This window comes from Apodemus sylvaticus, chromosome 19 (assembly GCF_947179515.1).
Source record: "Apodemus sylvaticus chromosome 19, mApoSyl1.1, whole genome shotgun sequence".
Classification (NCBI taxonomy): Eukaryota; Metazoa; Chordata; class Mammalia; order Rodentia; family Muridae; genus Apodemus; species Apodemus sylvaticus.
In genome coordinates this window covers 25,885,055-25,903,612 of record NC_067490.1, presented here as the reverse complement: position 1 = coordinate 25,903,612, position 18,558 = coordinate 25,885,055, and the positions used below count along the sequence as shown (strand labels likewise).

The window sequence follows — 18,558 nt, the reverse complement described above, 5'->3', positions numbered from 1 at the left end:
TTTCAGAAGTTACAAATGAGAACAAAACCTAAATTCTTAAAACGAAGAAAGAGCGGTCAATTCACTTTCTTTCACTGGCGGAGAACCTGGGGATCTTCATTCGAATGGCAGATGGGTAGTGTTGTCTTCTTGGCTATCTGACAGGGTCTGTGGATGGTCAGGGCAGTGTTCTCCAGTCCAGCAAGGGGGCATTAATTGACTGTCTACTATGTGCTAAGCAGAAATGTACACACTCGGCTTCCCTCAGAATCACTTTACAAATGCAGAAACTCAGGCTGAGTGCAGACACGACACTTGCCCAAGCCTGGTCTATTTGATTCAGAAGCCAGGGTCATCCATCAGACATCTTGTTCACTGAGGGGGGGGGGGGGAGAGCTCACTGGCTTCTCTCTAGGGGTCCCTCCTAGGTAGTGACAGCGACTTCTTGGCCTCTTCAGAAAAGGCAGTCTTGCCTATATAGTGGTGGGCGTGTGAGGGGCAGGCTGGGCTCGGACCACATAAAGAGTGGGGAACAGAGGCTGGTGTGTGTCCGCCAGGGCTGCGGCGGGTACCGCCTGCACTTTGGAGGGTGCGGGGGTCCTGGGAGAGTTTGCGGGGGAGGTGCACGGGGCGCCCTCGCTCGGCCGCACAGGTGTGCCGGGTGCCATGGAGACGGCGCGGCGCCAGCCCCCTCCTTCCCTCCGGCCGGGGAGGCGCGGGGCGGGCGGCAGAGTCCGGCGGACAGCAGCGCTGAGAGGGCGCTGTACGCCGGACCCCAGAGAGTGAGCGCCTCCTGCCCGTCTGCGAGCAACGGGTCACGAGGGTAGCCCACCCAGACCCCAGACCCTTCCTGGGCCCCAGCCCACCCGCTGGAAGGTGCCCGTCTCCTTTGGAGAGTGTCCCGGAGCAGACAGTATGGAGGGTAAGTGGCACTAGGGTAGGGGGTCAGGGTTGGGGGGGCTAATAGACCCAGGAGCGAGGGGCAGGGGCGGGGGTGGGGGCAGGCAGGGAGAAGAGACGCTGACCACCTTAGCTGCCAGAGACAGATACTGATACTCGTGTGTTTGTGTGTATGTGACAGACAGACACACACACACACACACATGTGCACACATATGCATACACACACACAGAGATGCAAAGACCCTGAGTAAGGAACAGAGATAGATCTGAGGGTGCCTCTGTATTCATGGGGTGTGGGGGGAGGAAGACTTGTGTATGTGTGTGCGTGCGTGAGAGAGACAGAAATAAAGAGACACACACAGAGAGAGGCCCAGAGAGATAATGACAGAGTGATGTGGGGGTGCTTCTGTGTCCAGGATATCTGTGAGTGTATGTGAAGAATTGTGGGGGCACCTCTGCGCCTGTGGCACATGTACATGTGTGTGCACACATATGTGCACACCATCTCCGATCTGTACACCGAGGCTATTTTGTGACCAGGTGAGGACAGTTTAGATAGTAGCTTTAGAGAAGTGTTGCCAACTTAGCTGGCTTGCTGGGCTGGGGAGAGGATGGCATCCAAGAGGGGGTGGCCGCCATGATTCGTCTAGCAAAGGACCTAAACTCAGAGCCTGAGAGGAAGGAGAATCTAAGACTTAGCCTGCTGGCTTCAGTTGTATCAGGTGAGGGTCCAGACTCCTCTCTGTGTCCACATAAACATAAAGTGACTTACATTTAAGAAACGAGAGGACTCAGGTTGGTCCACTGGCTTGCTGGGTATCTCTGAGATGGTGCCGATGCTGGCCCTTCTGCCAGTGAATAGAGGGACTTACATCAATAGGGCATCGCAGGGGCGGGGGCGAAGATGAAATAGGACCGGGTGTATTGAACATATTCACACCAGTAAGTGGGAGCTGTTGAAAGCCCTGGGATTCCAGTGAGTAATTGCAAGGGGGTCACCATCAGAAATTAAAGGGGGGAGGGGGCTTATAGGAAACCTTGAGACATGTACTGGCAGCTTTCCAATGAGCTAGGGTTTGAAACACACACACACACACAGAGAGAGAGAGAGAGAGAGAGAGAGAGAGAGAGAGAGAGAGAGAGAGAGAGGACGAATGGGCAACCCAGAATGGTAGGTCTGTAAGAAGGAAGGTTAGCAACCTCCTGAAGCCCCAGTGAGCAGAGACAGAGCAAAAATCGCTGTGAAGGGTTCTACTCGGGGTCCGGTGCTCTGGGACAGGGGACAGACAATGCTGCTTCACACTGAGCTGAGCAGAAGACCAAAGACCCAGAGGGGTATAGTGGACAGAAAGTGCTAAGCCACCTGCAGTGAGCTGGCCCTCCAAAGCCAGGGTCTATGGCATCCCAGGGCCCTGGAGGTGGGTGTAGATACAATCGTTGCTGTAGAGGAAATTACAGCAAAGGAAAGAAAAGGGGTGTGTGTATGTGGAGCCCTGAAGATGCGCATATATTCTGATTTTTCAAAAAGAGTGGAATGATAATTTCTGACGCCTACTAAACTACTCAGATGAAATGCTGGCCTCTTAGTATGCCGGAGAAAATGATTGAACGCAGAGTGAGATTCGAGAGACTGCAAGAGCTTGGTGCTTTGCAGGGGAAGCCATTCCGTCTTCCTACAAAGAGCTGAGTTGTAGTGTGTTCACCCAGACACTGGAAACGAAATGAATTACATCAAAGATAAGGTGCACCTACAGGGACGGACATTAAAGAAGGCACTTCGGAGTGGGGTCTGTAGTTAATTGGTACTGAGAGTTCAGTCCCCCGGTATGGGGACTGATATGCAGGAAGATAGACTCTATTTAGGATTGTATTTATTGACATGGAAATGTGTTCATTGTCCACGGTGGATGGATTATGTTATGTGAGTCTATACTATGAAGATAGTTTTAGTAATGGATATCTATCATTTATCTGTGAATGAACCATGTAGACCGTGAGAGTCACTAGCACACATCTCCTCTGGCTTCTCTGGTTTCCGAGAGAGACCAGGTATCCCCTAAGACAAGAGTTGCCTTAGGGAAGCAGAAGTGAGATATGGAGAGATGACAAAAAGACAAAAGTGGGCCGGGAATGTTGGCCAGTTGGTAGAGTTCTTACCTAACATGCAGGGCTCCCTGGGTTCTATCTCCAGCAACTCATAAACTGGACTTGCTAGAGAATACTTAAAATCCCAGCACTTGAAGGGCAGAGGCTATATAGAGCAAGTTCTAAGGCCAGCCTGGGCTAAAGGAGAAGGGACTGTAACTGCTGATTGTCCCTTTCTACTGACTGAAGGCTATTCCACTTTGTAAGTTCCATGTTGTTCCTTCTATGGCTTCAGAAAGCAAAGTAGAGGGACTCTGGGTGCAGGGAGGATGGGACATTGACTTTATGAGGAGCCTGATGCCCCAGCTGATGTCTGCGCTAAGGGGATGTGGCACCCAGCAATCAAATGCATTATCCTTGCAGGTGGACGTGTCCCAGGGCATCTCCCATCTGGAGGCTGTCCCTCTGTCTTGCGGTGCTGGGAGCTGTGCCCTTCTCTACAGAAGTTAAAAACACAGTGACAGGAACAAGAGCCCGCTTGGAACTGGGGATGGAACTCAGCAGGCAGACACTTGCCTGGCATGGCTTCCGCTCCAGGTTTAAGCTCGAGCTCAGCAAAACAAACACACATTTTCAGGAAAAGAAAAAAAAGAAAAATCTAATGTTCGTTAGGAGCCTATGTCAAAGCCACACACGCCAAATTTCCTGTCTCCGGCTGGACTCCTGGGAAGCAAACAGATGAATTCTCATCATTTTAAGTGAACTCTCGTGAAACGCAACGCACAGGCTTGATGAGGGGGTCTTGAGGACTGTCGGCAAGGGGTGTCATTAAAGCAAGACAGCCATCTCCCGGTGCCTGAGAAGGGAAGGAAAGGGGCGTTTATCACATCTGTGGCTAGAGCCCAAACAGCCACAAGGCGACAGACTCAGGATTTAGAGCTGAGGCCTGGAGACATGGCCGGCCGGGTGGGGGTAACAGCAGGCTTATAGCACAAGCCTGAACCCCAGAGTTCAGTCCCTCATCAGCCACATAAAAGCCAGGCAGGAGGGAGGCAGGCATCTGGAATCTCAGTGCCTGGAGGAGGGAGGGAGAGGGAGGCAGGGGTGAGTAGATGCCGGGTGTGTGTAGGTGGGGTGGGGGTAGGTTGCTGGCCAGATCTATGGCAAACTATAGGTTCAATGGGAGACCTGTCTGAGAAAATGGGGTGGAAGCCGGTATGGAGATGCATACCTTTGATCAGCACTCAGGAAACAGAAGCAAGCAGATCTCCCTGAGGTCTAGTCTGGCCAGGTCCACGTGCATTTACCCTACCCTACCCTAAACCTAAACCTAAACCTAGTTCTACCTGTGACTGTAATCCTAACTTTTACGCTAACCCTAACTGTAACCCTGAGAACGACCTTACGTTTCCTGTTTAAGATACCCGTGGGCAGTTTTCTATCACATCCATTGGAGAGATTATGACAAACAGTTTATGTGTGTGCTCCATGCAGTACTTTCAGGAGCTAAGAAACGTGCAGTGCCTTCATCAACACACACGTGCCAAAGTGCAGGAAAATAACCAAGAACAGTGTCCTATTAGTAAAACAGCACCACAGCCATTATAGAGATTACTAAATGCAATTTGGACATATGAAACATAATACGTTTTGGGGGAGGGAAAAAATCCTTGAGTTTCCTCTTAAATATACATGTGAGCAAGCAGAGTTTAAAAAAAAAAAAAAGCTAAGGCTACATAATGAGATTCTGTCACAAAAATAAAAGAAAATCGGTAGACAGAGGAAGATACCCAAAGCTGAACTCTAACCTCCACCCACACATTCTTACCACACATACAAAGTAGACAAGTCTGACTCCTAGCTGGAGGGTAAAGAAAGAATTTATTTTTAAAATGTATTTTTATATATTGTGTGTATGTGTGTGTGCATCCATGCGCAAGCACTGTACGTGTCACAGCTGTATGTAGAGGTCAGATGACAACTTTGTGGAATCAGTTTTCACTGTCCACTTGTGCTGGGCTGCTTCTCCTCCTCCTCTTCCTCCTCCTCTTCTTTTCCTCCCCCCTCCACTCCTCCCTCCTTTCCTTCTCCTCATTTTCCCCCTTCCCTCTCCTCCTCCTTCTCCCCTCCTCTTCCTTCTTCAACAGGGTCTCTCTATGTGGCCGCAACTGTCCTAGAACTCGCTATATATGCCAGGCTAGCCTTGAACTCACAGAGATCTGCCTGTGTCTGTCCCCAAGTGTTAGGATTAAAGGGTTCTGGAGATCACCTCAGGCTGTCAGAGTTGTGCACAAATGCTATTACCTGCTGATCCAACTTGCAAGCCCAGAGGTGGAATTCTTGAGTAGCTAGATCAGAACTACTACCTGGAAGAGGACTCTAGGACCACAGAAGCTTCCTCTTAACCCCTGAAGATGGGCACTACACTCTGCAGAGTCCCCTGGGTTGGCCCAATGTGTGATGAGGGCTAAATTGGAAAAAAGACTACATCCCACCCAGACTCCAGAGTAGTGGCTTTTTCCTGGAAGTCCCTGGCAGCCTTCACAGCTAACCAGATACTGAGGCTAGGGCTGGGAGTATGACTCAGTGGGCAGAGTACGTGCAGAGCGTTTGGAAAGCTGTGGGTTCAGTCCCCTGTGTTGAATAAAACTGGGCTTCATGAAACACATCCACAACCACCCCCCCCCCCACACACACACACACACACACACACACACAATGAAGGCAGGAAGATCAGAAGCCAAGGTCACTCTTGTCTGTTTGAGGACAACCTGGGCAACATGAGACTCACTTAGAGGCACAGAAATGGACAGACTGACAGACAGACACAGAATATGAATATAAATATGAAGGTGAATAAGAAAATATGTATTTCTGCCAGGTGTGCTGACTCCAAAGCAAACAACTCAGACAGGTCTGAGCTCTGAGAGCCTACAGGGTCCTGGCTGAGCAGCTCTTTGGTGCCGAGTGAGGGAACAGGAAACCGAGTGTGTGGTCAGTGGGACTTGGTGAGTCTATACCAGTTCTTCTAAGATGCAAACATGAGAAAGAAGCAAGTTTGGTCTCTGCTCCAGCACAGTCTTTCACTCACTGCTCTCATTAGCAACTGAAATTGTTGTCTAGTAAGTGCACTTTTCACAGCTAAGGCTTGACTTCTTTTGAAATGTAAATGGAACAGAGATTCAGCCCAGAGAACTTTCCTGAGTCTTTTCCTCCCCCAGGAAACAAACAAGTTTATCCAAGTCTCAGTCTCTGTCTGTCTGTCTCTCTCTTAAAGATTTGTTTATTATATGTAAATACACTGTAGCTGTCTTCAGACACTCCAGTCATTACAGATGGTTGTGAACCACCATGTGGGTGCTGCTGGGATTTGAACTCAGTACCTTCAGAAGAAGCAGTTAGTGCTCTTAACTGCTGAACCATCTCTCCAGCCCTGGAAGTCTCTTTTTTTTAAAGACAGGTTTTCTCTTTGTAGCTAGCCCCTGGCTGCCCTGGAATTAATTTTGTAGAGCAGGCTGGCCTTGAACTCACATAGAACCCTCCTGCCTCTGTGGGACTAAAAGCATGCACCACCATGTTTTTTTGTTTGTTTTTTGTTTTTTTGGTTTTTTTTTTGTTTTTTGTTTTTTTTTAAACAGAGGCAAGGCTATACAGAGAAAATTTGTCACACACACACACACAAAGTAAAAAAACGTTAAATTTTGTATTTGTGTGTGTGTGTGTGTGTGTGTGTGTGTGTTTGTGTAGTGGTATCTACAGATGAGGACAGACCCTCCCCCAGGCCAAAAAAGGTGTCAGATCCCCTGAAGCTACAGCCCCAGGCCCCACCGCACAATCCAAAGTGGGTGCTGGGAAGTCACACTGCAGCCCAGTGCCTAGCCATCCATCCCTTGAGCTCCAGTGAAATGTTTCCTCAACAAGATGCTACTGAGAAGCGGAGAGAAGAAACCTGCTTGGGTCAGGGACACTGAGGCTCCGGGCGCTGACAAGGGCTTAGGAAGTACTGTTGAAGAACGGATGGGAAGAAGCTACGCTGCCTTCCATTTCTACTTAGCTGAGTCGGAGTAGCTCCGGTACTGCCTCTGCGGGTTTTATCTTCCTTCTTCAGGTGGGGTTTTCTTTAGTTTGTTTTGAAACAAGGTTTCATGTAGCTCAAGCTGGCCTAAAACTCACTACTTCAGAAACTCACTTGAACTCCGGATCCTCCTGTCTCCACAGCGATTACTGGTAAGCACCTTCACACCTGCCTTGGGGTGGTATTTTTAAATGGTCCTTCTGGCATTTGTGATGTCAGACCTGCATAGGAATTAGAAGTCAAGCCCTCGCCTGGTTAATCAAGGAGCCCTAATTGGGCACTAAAGGGTTTTGCAGGTAGACTCATGGTTTCAAAGAAGACAAGAAAGATGGCAGGTGAGAGAGGGCAGAGCCAGAGTGGAGGTCCAAGCTCACAACATGTCCCCAGATGGACTGTGAATCCTGGAATCAAGTAGAAGCAGAATCACTGTATTCTGACAGTGAGTCTACTTGTCTTTGGGCTTTGGTTTTCCAGTGAGGTGAAAAGAATTCTCCTGGGCTGGAGAGATGGCTCAGCGGTTAAGAGCACTGACTGTTCTTCTGAAGGTCCTGAGTTCAAATCCCAGCAACCACATGATGGCTCACAACCATCTATACAACTACAGTGTACTCATACACAGAAAATAAATAAATCTTTAAAAAAAAAAAAAAGAAAGAAAGAAAAGAACTCTCCTTTCCTGGTCAGAGGTAGTTTGATTCTATGAGATACAATAACTGGCGAGCCTGTAATCCCAGTACTTGGGATGCAGAGGCAGGAGGATCAAGGGTAGCCTAGGCAGTAGGAGACCACCGCTTCCCATGTTGGAAAGTGCCAATAACCCTGAAAAGAACAGAAAACAGAGACTGCGCGGGACAGCTAAAGCAGTGCATAGAGGAAAATTCATTGCTCTTAGAAGCAGGTACCAACCTTCATACCTTCATTGTTCGACACCTCTGTTCTAGATGGTGGTAGCGTTTGAAGCTGGAGGAGGCGTGGCTGCTGCCCCTAGGTTGTACCCAGTATAGAGTCAGGAAACAACCTTCTATAGGTAGCTGCACTGGAGGGCGGGCGGCAGAATAGGGTAAGCGGTGTGGTATTGAGAGATGGAGCAGGCTGGCCTAGGAAGCAGCAGCTACCACAGAGCCTAGACAGGAAACATCAGCCTGACCTAGAGCAAGATGGAAGATGGTAATCTCTGTCCCCTTTAAATCTGTTCTGATTTCACTTACCTTAAATACATACACACACACGCACACATACACATATATACATATACATATACATATATATATATATATATATATATATATATATATATATATATATATATACATAACCTGCATGTATGTGCACCATGTATGTGGCTGATGCCCTCGGAAGCCAGAAGCATCCCTGGAACAGATGCCCTAGAACTGGAATTGCAGATGGTTGTAAATAAATATGTGGCTCCTGCAAACCACAATCCAGACTCTCATCAAGAGCCGCCAGTGTGCCTAACCACCGAGCCACCCTCCCACTTCTCTAAAGTCCGGAATCCCTTTCACTGGGCTGAGGGAATATGCTTGATATGGGAGATGAGAGAAATTCAGTTTCCAGAAGTAAGAACTTGAAGTGTTTCCAAATACAGCAGCCAGGTGATGGCAGCACACACCTTTAATTCCAGCACTCGGGACCAGAGGCAGAACCTGGCTGGTCCAACAAGCATTTAGGAGATTAAAAGGCTTGTTTGGGGTTGAAGAGGAGATTCAGTGGTTAATAGCACTGGCCATTCCGGTTTACTACTGTCTGTGAGGACAGTTAGTGGCCTGGCGCCCTCTGCTGGCCTCTATAGGCACCAGGCACCGCACAGATGTACAGACAGGGAAAATTGTTACACACATAAAATTGGGGGGCTGGGGGGAGGCTCATTTGGTACTCCAGTTAGCTGCCGGGGATTTTTCTGCTCCAAGGATTCTGGAAGGCTCACTTGTTCTCACTTACCAAGATGGACAGGCATCAGAAAAGCCAAAGATAAGGAACCCAGATTACAATGGAGAGAGCTGGGGTATGTAGGCTTTGGCTCTGTCTGTAGGAAATTCCTCTACCTCCTTGCTGTGCTCCTGAGCTCCCTCAGTCCACACTCACTCTCTTGGGAACAATTCCAAATGAACTGCCCATCACCGTGGCCCTCTCTGCTTCCCGGTAGTTGGCAAACGCCACCAGGAAGTAAGCCACGATGGCGTATGACTTTGATTCCAGTATTCAAGAGACCGAATGATCTGCACAGGTAGTTCCAGGCCAGCTAGAGTTCCATAGGGAGACCCTGTCTTCAACAACAACAACAAAAAAGAAACAAAAGAAAAAGAAGCAAGCCTGGCATGTGATCAATTGGTAGATAGCCTGCCCAGCACGCTTAAAGCCCTGGGTCGTCCTCACCCCCATAAACCAGGGCAGCTGGAGGCAGCAGGAGTAGAAGTTCAAGGTCATTCTGGACCACATAGTGAGTTCAAGGCTAGCCTGGTGTACTGGATGGATTTGTGGTCAACTTGACACAGGCTGGTGTTATCACAGAGAACGGAGCTTCAGTGGGGAAGTGCCTCCATGAGATCCAGCTGTGGGGCATTTTCTCAATTAGTGATCAAGTGGGGAGGGCCCCTTGTGGGTGGTGCCATCCCTGGGCTGGGTGCAGTCCTGGGTTCTATAAGAGAGCAGGCTGAGCAAGCCAGGGGAAGCAAGCCAGTAAGAAACATCCCTCCATGGCCTCTGCATCAGCTCCTGCTTCCTGACCTGCTTGAGTTACAGTCCTGACTTCCTTTGGTGATGAAGAGCAATGCAGAAGTGTAAGCTGAATAAACCCTTTCCTCCCCAACTTGCTTCTTGGTCATGATGTTTGTACAGGAATAGAAACCCTGACTAAGACACCTGGCTACTTCAGACTTCACATAAGCAGTCCTGAGCTGGTGACTTAGGATTTCTATTGCTGTGACAAAACACCATAACTAAAAGGAAGGCTGAGGACTAAAGGGATTGTTGGGCGAATACCCCTGTGTTGCAATCCTTCACTGCAAGGTGCCCTGGCAGGACCAGGGTCTGAACCTGCAGGCAGGAGCTGAAGCAGAGGCCATGGAGGGGTGCTGCTTGCTGGCTTGCTCCCCGTGGCTTGCTCAGCCTACTTTTTTATAGAACCTGCCCAGGGATGGCCCTACCCACAATGGACTGGGCAACTCCCCCATCGATCACTAATTATCGAAATGCCTTCCAGTAGGGTCTTATGGAGGCATTTTCTCAACTGAGAGTTCCCTCCTTTCAGATAACTTTAGCTTGGGTCAGATTGATGGTGGCGCACACCTTTAATCCCAGCACTCTGGGAGGCAGAGGCAGGTGGATTTCTGAGTTCGAGGCCAGCCTGGTCTACAGAGTGAGTTCCAGGACAGCCAGGGCTATACAGAGAAAGCATGTTTCGAAAACACCAACCCCCCCCCCAAAAAAAACCAACCAGATTGACGGAAATCTATTCAGCACAGCCGATGAAACGGCTCAGCTGGTAAAAGTCTTTGCTACAAGGCCTAACGGCCTGAGTTTGATGTCCCCAAACCGACCTGATGGAAGGCACACACACACACACACACACACACACACACACACGGTAAATATAATAAGTATTATTTAGTTAGCTGTAAGTTATAGCCCCAAGCCTCCTTTTCAAACTTGCTGTCCCCAAGTCCTTTTCCTCCAATGGATGAGTGACAGTCATGGCCGCCAGCTCCAGGGACAATTTCTCTGATCCTTAATCAGTATCACTACCTTTTTGGAATGGTGTTGTTCCCATTCCCATTCTCTTTTTGGAAGAGCGCATGACCTGTTGAGAGGCAGTGGGGTTTGGAGAGAGAGAGACCACAAAACTCTACTATGCTCTTTCTGCCTGCCCCTGTCCTTGGGGTATTGAACTTGGACTCTGAAGATACCTTCCACCCCCTCGCAGAGGCCCAGGATGACCCACCTGAGTCCCCTTATATTAGCCAAGATGCTAAGGTTACAAGCAACACACACTGGTGCCAACTAACTTGCCCAATTGGAAACGTATAGGAAGGGGGCTAGGCAGTCACTGGATGGACAGCAAAGTTGGGTTACTAGAACCCACAGTCAGATCCAAAGCAAGAGAATCCCCACCGGGTGGCATTTGGCTAGGGATGGGATGGGTGCACGCTTCTGATTGACAGCCGCTCCAATGCTGCCTGCAGGAACAAGGTAGGCTTCTCCTGGATACAGCGTGGTCCCCACCCACCTGTGCTCACTGTGCCCCTGAAAGTGTGTGCTCTGTTGAGAGAGGATTCAACACATTCAAAGGCCATAATTTCCTTCCGGGCAGGAAGCATTTCATGGCAGATCAAGAGAAAGCTCTAAAAAGCCTCTGGGAGAAAAAAAAAAAGCATCAAAATACATATACATCAAAGGCTTTGGTGATCCCCTCGCGTTAGACCGCGCAAAAGCTTAGCACTCAAGGGGAAAAATGGCACGAGTCAGTGGCTCTGAAATCACAAGAGACTCATCGGAGGGGCTTTTAAAGAGAGCATTTGCAAATGCCATCTCCTGACCCACAGCAGGTAGAAGGAATATCTCCTTAAAATCGGGGTGATAGCCGGGTGGTGGTGCAGGCCTGTAATCCTGGTACTCTGGGAGGTAGACACAGGTGGATTTCTGAGTTCGAGGCCAGCCTGGTCTACAGAGTGAGTTTCAGGACAGCCAGGGCTATACAGAGAAACCCTGTCTCGAAAAAAAAAAAAAAATTAAAAAAAAAAAAACCTAAAAAAAAATCGGGGTGATCGTGGTGCGCGTCTGAAAGCCACCTGTGTCATCAGTGTTTTATTCCATGTTGCCATTTCCCTGAGATCAGAAAGATCAAAATCAAAAGTTAGAATGGAAGAAACAACAACAAAGTCACCAGAGGCAATACCACCCCTCTATGAACAAAGACTGTCATTCAAAAAAGAAATCCTGGGCAATTTGCAGAAGCACGTTTTATATCGCATAGAGGTAAATAGTGCGTGTATATGCTGTTTTGTGACCCTTACAGCCGAGGTCAGTATTTCCCCCCACGCCACCAGACCTCCTTTTAAGCATCATGATAAACCCCCGAAGTGGAGTGGCTGCCCTGGGAACCAGGCACTCACTGAGGCGCGAGGCCAGCTTTGCCTCTGTCTAAAGACTCCCTGGCTGGTGCGCCGCCCCTGCTGTGCGCAGCCGCACTCCAGACTCCCGGAGCGCCACAGTCTGCCAATCTGTTGAAAAGGTTACACTGAGTTCTTTTTTAAAAGGGCATCTCTCACACTGCCAATGAGTTTGAACTTTTAGTTTCGTGTGGCTATTAGCCATCTGTCCTGAGTGGTGCTCTGTGCCTTTGGCAGTCCCTAGGGTGGTGTTCTTCAGGGCTTCCAGGGGGTCACCAAAAGGCTCTAAAGGTGGTACTGAATGGGTCTGGGGCGGAACTTTTATGTGTTAGTAGGACAAACCAGGAGGTGGCGCCAACGATCCTGTCGGTAAGAAGGCTGAGAACTCCAGGGCACACCTTGACTTGAGGCTGGCTGGGCACCTTCATTTGTGTGTATGACCCAGTATTCTCCAAATTGCTGCAACTAGGCTGTCATCAGAGTAGCGAACTTGACCTCTGTCTATTGTCTATGAGTACACTGTCGCTCTCTTCAGACCAGCCAGAAGAGGGCGTTGTCTGATCCCATTACAGATGGTTGTGAGCCATCATGTGGTTGCTGGGAATTGAACTCAGGACTTCTGGAAGAGCAATCAGTGCTCTTAACCACTGAGCCATCTCTCCATATAGATAGATAGATATAGATATATAGGTTTTGTTTTTGATTTTTTTTTCAAGACAGGATTTCTCTGTATAGCCCTGGCTGTCCTGGAACTCACTCTGTAGACCAGGCTGGCCTCAAACTCAGAAATTCACCTGCCTCTGCCTTCCAAGTGCTGGGATTACAGAGAAATCTGGTGTGTCTGAAGAGAGCGACTCTGTACTCATATACATAAGTAAGTATTATCTTTTTTAAAATTTTAAAATAGATAGCTGGGGACTGGGACTCGGAGAAAGAGCACTTGCCTAGCAAGTGCGAGGCCCTAGGTTCAATCCCCAGAACTGCAGAAAAGCATATAAAAATAAGAGCTGGAAAGATGGCTCAACTGATAAACTGGTTGCCGCAATCTCCAGAAGGACCTGAGTCTGACCCCGCCCCCAGAATTTGCATCAAAAAGCCAAGGGCTTCGAGCGGTGGTGGCGCACACCTTTAATCCCAGCACTTGGAAGGCAGAGGCAGGTGGATTTCTGAGTTGGAGGCCAGCCTGGTCTACAGAGTGAGTTCCTGGACAGCCATGGCTACACAGAGAAACCCGGAAAAAAGAAAAAAACAAAACAACAACAAAAAAGCCGAGGGCTGTGTCTCGCATCTGTGCTGTGGAGCCAAAGCCAGGAGGAGCCCTGGGGCTTGCTGGTTAGGTAGTCTAGCCAAACTGGTAAGGTTCGGTGTAAGCAGATAACAAGTAGACTTTTGGCATCGCCTTTGGCCCCAAACTCATACGTACACACACACACACACACACACACTGGATATAAAAACTGGACAGATGGCTCAGAAGTGACAAGCACTTGGTACTCTTGCAGAGGACCCTGGTTCCAGTTTCCAGCACCCACAACGGGGGCCACTGCCATCTGTAACCCCAGCTCCAGCAGAGCTGACAACCTCTCCTGCTCGCCTCAGCCACCAGCCACAAACACAGTGTCCATAAATACATTAAGGCTGAACACTCTTACACATAAAGGCAAATCTTTTCTTGAGATTTTAATTAATTAATTAAAAAACCAGAGTGCTGATTCCCTTTCCTCCCCGCAGGGTCCCTGCTCTCTGGGTCAAGGATAAGACCTGAGACTCTCTGAGAAGTTCCATTTGATGCTGACGCTAGCAGCTAAGTAGCTAAAAACCACACTTAGAGGGACACTGAACTCTGACCTTGCTAGCTCGGCTTTTGCTGTCGCGGGTATGGCCTTAAGCTCATCAGGGAACCCAAGAGGCAGCCTTCATTATATCCCGAAGCCCCTGGGATTGGGGAATGTAATTGGGCCAAGCGGATGCAAAGTTCACAGGATATAATCGTGTAAGGGCAGCCGGCAGATCCCAGAAAGGTGGAGTGACGGGTGTTAATGAAGTTTCGGCTGCTGGCGTGGGACTCAGGCTGCTGGGAGTGTGAAGGCTCCGTCCTGGTCAGGGGAAACTGACAGGAATAGGAAGGTTTTTCCTCTGGGATTATTCAGAGCTGGGAGCTGGGTTAAGTCTTGGATGGATGCCCAGGTGTTTAGACATCAGAGACAGGCAAGGTCATCCTGACACTTCTCGAGGACACTTTGGGTAATGAGCTCAACGGACAGCTAAGCAAAGGGAGCCCGGGACAGCAGGTTAGGATCCAGCCTGAAAGGCATCCGGCAACTCCCTCTACCTGTTTATCCACTCCATTATTATTGGTTGTCTATTGAGCTATTTACCATGACAAGGCACTGTCAAGATACCAGGAACAGACCGGGCAGTGGTGGTGCAAGCCTTTAATTCCAGCACCTGGGAAGCAGAGGCAGGCGGATTTCTGAGTTCGAGGCCAGCCTGCTCTACAGAGTGAGTTCCAGGACAGCTAGGACTACACAGAGAAACCCTGTCTGGAAAGAAAGTGCACTGCAGCCCAGGAGATGTCTTTTTGTTGTTGTTGTTTTGTTTTTTGTTTGTTTGGTTCTCTTTTCTTTTCTTTTCTTTTCTTTTTTTGACAGGGTTTCTCTGTGTAGGCCTGGCTGTCCGAGTCCTCACTCTAGACCAGGCTGGCTTTGAAATCACATCCACCTTCCACCTGCTTCTGCAGTGGGCGTGTGTCACCATTGCTAGGCTCCTAAACACTCTTTTTTTTTTTTTTAATGTGCATTGGTATTTTGCCTGCATTCATCTGTGTAAGGATGTCAGTAAAGATATCCAGAGCCTCTGGAACTGGAGTTAACAAACAGTTGTGAGCTGCTATGTGGTTGCTGGGAATTGAACTTGGGTCCTCTGGAAGAGCAGTCTGTACTCTTAACCACTGAGCCGTCTCTCCAGACCCCTCTTAAGCACTCTTTTTTTTTAAAAAAGATATCTTTTAAAAAAGATTTATATATGCAAGTACTGCAGCTGTCTTCAGACACCTCATTACAGATGGTTGTGAGCCACCATGTGGTTGCTGGGATTTGAACTCAGGACCTCTGGAAGTACAATCAGTGCTCTTAACACTAAGCCATCTCTCCAGCCCCCCACCCCCACACCAAGCACTCTTAAGGGAAAAGGACAGTTAACCTTCAAATGATTCATTGGCAGACAGCCAAGGATACAGAGAGAAACCCTGTTTGCGGAAAAAACAAGAGAGAGGGCTGAAGAGATGGCTCAGTGATTAAGAGTTAAGTGGCTGTTCTTCCAGAGGTCCCAAGTTCAATTCCCAGTACCCACAAAGTGGCTCACAACCATCTATAGTAGAAGCTGATGCCCTCTTCTGGCATCAAAGTGTACATGTAGAGAGAACATTCATATACTGTCTTAGTCAGGGTTTCTATTCCTGTACAAACATCATGGCCAAGAAATAAGTAAGGGAGAAAAGGGTTTATTGAGATTACACTTCCATGCTGCAGTTCATCACTAAAGGAAGTCACCAAGCAGGTCAGGAAGCAGGAGCTAATGCAGAGACCAGGGAGGGATGTTTCTTACTAGCTTGCTTCCCCTGGCTTGCTCAGCCTGCTCTCTTATAGAACCCAAGAGCACCAGCCCAGGGATGGCGCCACCCACAAGGGGCCCTCCCCACTTGCTCACTAATTGAGCAAATGCCCCACAGCTGGATCTCATGGAGGCACTTCCCCAACTGAAGCTCCTTTCTCTGGGATAACTCCAGCCTGTGTCAAGTTGACACACAAAACCAGCCAGAACATATACATTAAATAAATAAATAGATAAATAAATGAGAGAGAGAGAGAGAGGGAGGGAGAGAGAGAGAGAGAGAGAGAGAGAGAGAAGAGAAGAGAGACTCCATCAAGTGAGAGCCCCAGGCAATCCAGACACACTCTCTGATTACACCTTTAGCTTTAATGGCAGATTCTAAGAACTCCAGAGCACAGAGGGTGGAGCTTAGAAAATGGTACCCACTACAAGAGAGCAGCCTGCAACATCCAGCCTGCCTGAAAACCCACAGAGGAGCTGTGTCCTCGTGTCATCGTCAGGACAAACGAGTTGCTGGGCTTGGGAGGTGGGAGAAGAGACAAGGGAGTGGCAGCACATGAGGTAGGACAGGGTGGGTTTTCTTTATTTAGACATTCACGTGTGTGTGTGTGTGTGTGTGTGTGTGTGTGTGTGTGTGTGTGTGTGTGTGTGATGTATATGTGTGTGCAGATGTGATTAGGATGTAAGTGGAGGCCAGAGGACAATTTGTGGGAGTGGGGTCTCTCCTCCTACCACATGGATCCCACGGTCTTCAGACTTAACAGCAGGCACTTTACCTATTGAGCCATCTTGATGGCCTGGTTTGGTTTGGTGGAAAGGTCTTATGTAGCGGAGGCTGGCCTCAAACTCAGTATATAGCCAAGGGTGATCTTAAACCTGGCATCCTCCTGCCTCTGGAGTTCTAGGTTTATGAGTGTATATTACCCCTTGGCTTGTGTGATGCTGAGGATAGAACCCATGGCTTTGTGGATGTTAAGTCAAGCTTTCTACCAACTGAGCTCCATCTCTAGCTCTCCTGGACCATGAGTTTAAAAAAAAAAACCCACAAAGCTATTTTTCAGTGGAAAGAAAGGTTGGCTGATGCTCAATTTGGAATAACTGAGGAGGGCAGTCAATGGTTACTGCAGGTGGACCGTCTTCCCGTGGGAGTCCTTTTCACCGTTCTGCCTCTAATGGTTCATTAAACTTTATACTTCTGCATGTGTTCGCCAAAATAGTCTCGCTTGTATGTGCCTGATTTTTTTAAAAAATATTCTATTAAAGGTGTTTGAGTGCTGTTGGAGCTCTTGAAAGGCCTGAGTGTGGGGGAGGGAGTGCCTCCTCTTCCAGCTCCTTCTCCATCAGTAGATCCCTCCTCCTGCCACACCCTCCTGTGGCCCCCAATGGCTCCTGCAGCCCCTGATGCTGTCAGTGCACTAGCCTGCTGCCCCCAGGTGTCAGCCTCCAGTCCTCCAGTGTGCCTCGCGCATCCAGTGGCTGAGCTCTGGGCTCCACAGGGAGACTCCCCAGGGCTGCTTCATCCTCCAATGGGCCCTGTCCAGCCACAGAGGAAGACAGGAGGAGAAGTTTTGAGACAACACCATGACTCACCACAACTAATGACTTCCCAGAAGAGTTATGATTGGACATTGGGCTGCTCCCTCCGAAACAGGACTAGGGAAACACACACTCAGCCTGATGCTAATGAGAAACATGCGGACAGGGCGCCTCCATGGATACTTACTGCAGGGCGGGCAAACCCAGATTGCTATTTCTGCCAGCAGGGCTGTTGGTGCAAAGAGAAAGAAGAATAGGTTGCTTGGGAGATCTAGAACCATGGACAAGGAGTGTCTTGCTTCATTTTTTCTACTGCTATAACAAAATATCCAAGATTGAGTAGTTTATAAAGACTAGAAATGTAGCTCATGATTCTGGAAGCAGAGAAGTGCAAAAGTGTGGCCCTTCTGTTCAGGGCCTGTTTCCTGCATCCTAACACAGTGAGGGTGTTGCGCGGCAAACTAGACCAAGCACGGGGCCTGGAGAGAGACCTTGACCATCAAGTGCGCTTGCTCTTGTGGTGGTTTGAATATGCTTGGCCCATGGGAAGTAGTACTATCGGAGGCATGACCTTGTTGGAGGAAGTGTGTCACCGTGTAGGTGGGCTTTGGGGTCTCCTAGTGCTTCAAGCTCCACTCAGTGCAGGGGTGGGGTGGGGGGAGGGGGAGTCAGTCTCCTCCTGGTTGTCTTAGGATCAAGATCTAGAACTCTCAGCTCCTTCTGCAGCACCATGCCTGTCTGAATGCTGCCATGCTTCCTGCTATGATGATAAGGGACTGAACCTCTGAAACTGTAGGCTAGTCCCAATTAAATGTTTGCCTTTGTAAGAGTAGCCTCGGTCTTGGTGTCTCTTCACAGCAATGGAAACCTGAACTAAGACACTGTTCTTGCAGAGGATGGGAGTTCAGTTCCTAGCACCCATGTCTAACAACTTATGATCACTCATTTCAGGGGATCTGGTGCCCTCTTCTGGCCTTCAAGAGTATGCACACGCACATGCACAGACACACAGTCGGGGAGGGAGAAAGAAATATTTAGAGAGAAATAGAAATATATATAGAGAGAAATAGAGTGAGAAATAGAAAGAGAGGGTGGAATCTTTTAAAAAAATATAGAGCAAACATAATAGCTCAGGGCTCTTCTTCTGAATCATTAATGGTGTTACAGCAGCCCCACTATATAACCTTATATATAGCTAACCAATTTTCTTCAATTTTAATAATTTATTGATTTTTATTTAAT

At 48.7% G+C, this 18,558-nt stretch overlaps 1 protein-coding gene across 1 annotated transcript in view; it reads left to right on the top strand.

Annotated features, from left to right (window-relative positions):
* The first annotated feature begins 1,519 nt into the window (after positions 1-1,519).
* Npffr1 (neuropeptide FF receptor 1) overlaps positions 1,520-18,558 on the top strand; it is a 37,190-nt gene continuing 20,151 nt past the window's right edge. Inside the window, exon 1 of the mRNA XM_052164461.1 lies at positions 1,520-1,604. Within this exon, the coding sequence (XP_052020421.1) occupies positions 1,520-1,604 (85 nt within the window). The remainder of the gene's footprint in view (positions 1,605-18,558) is intronic.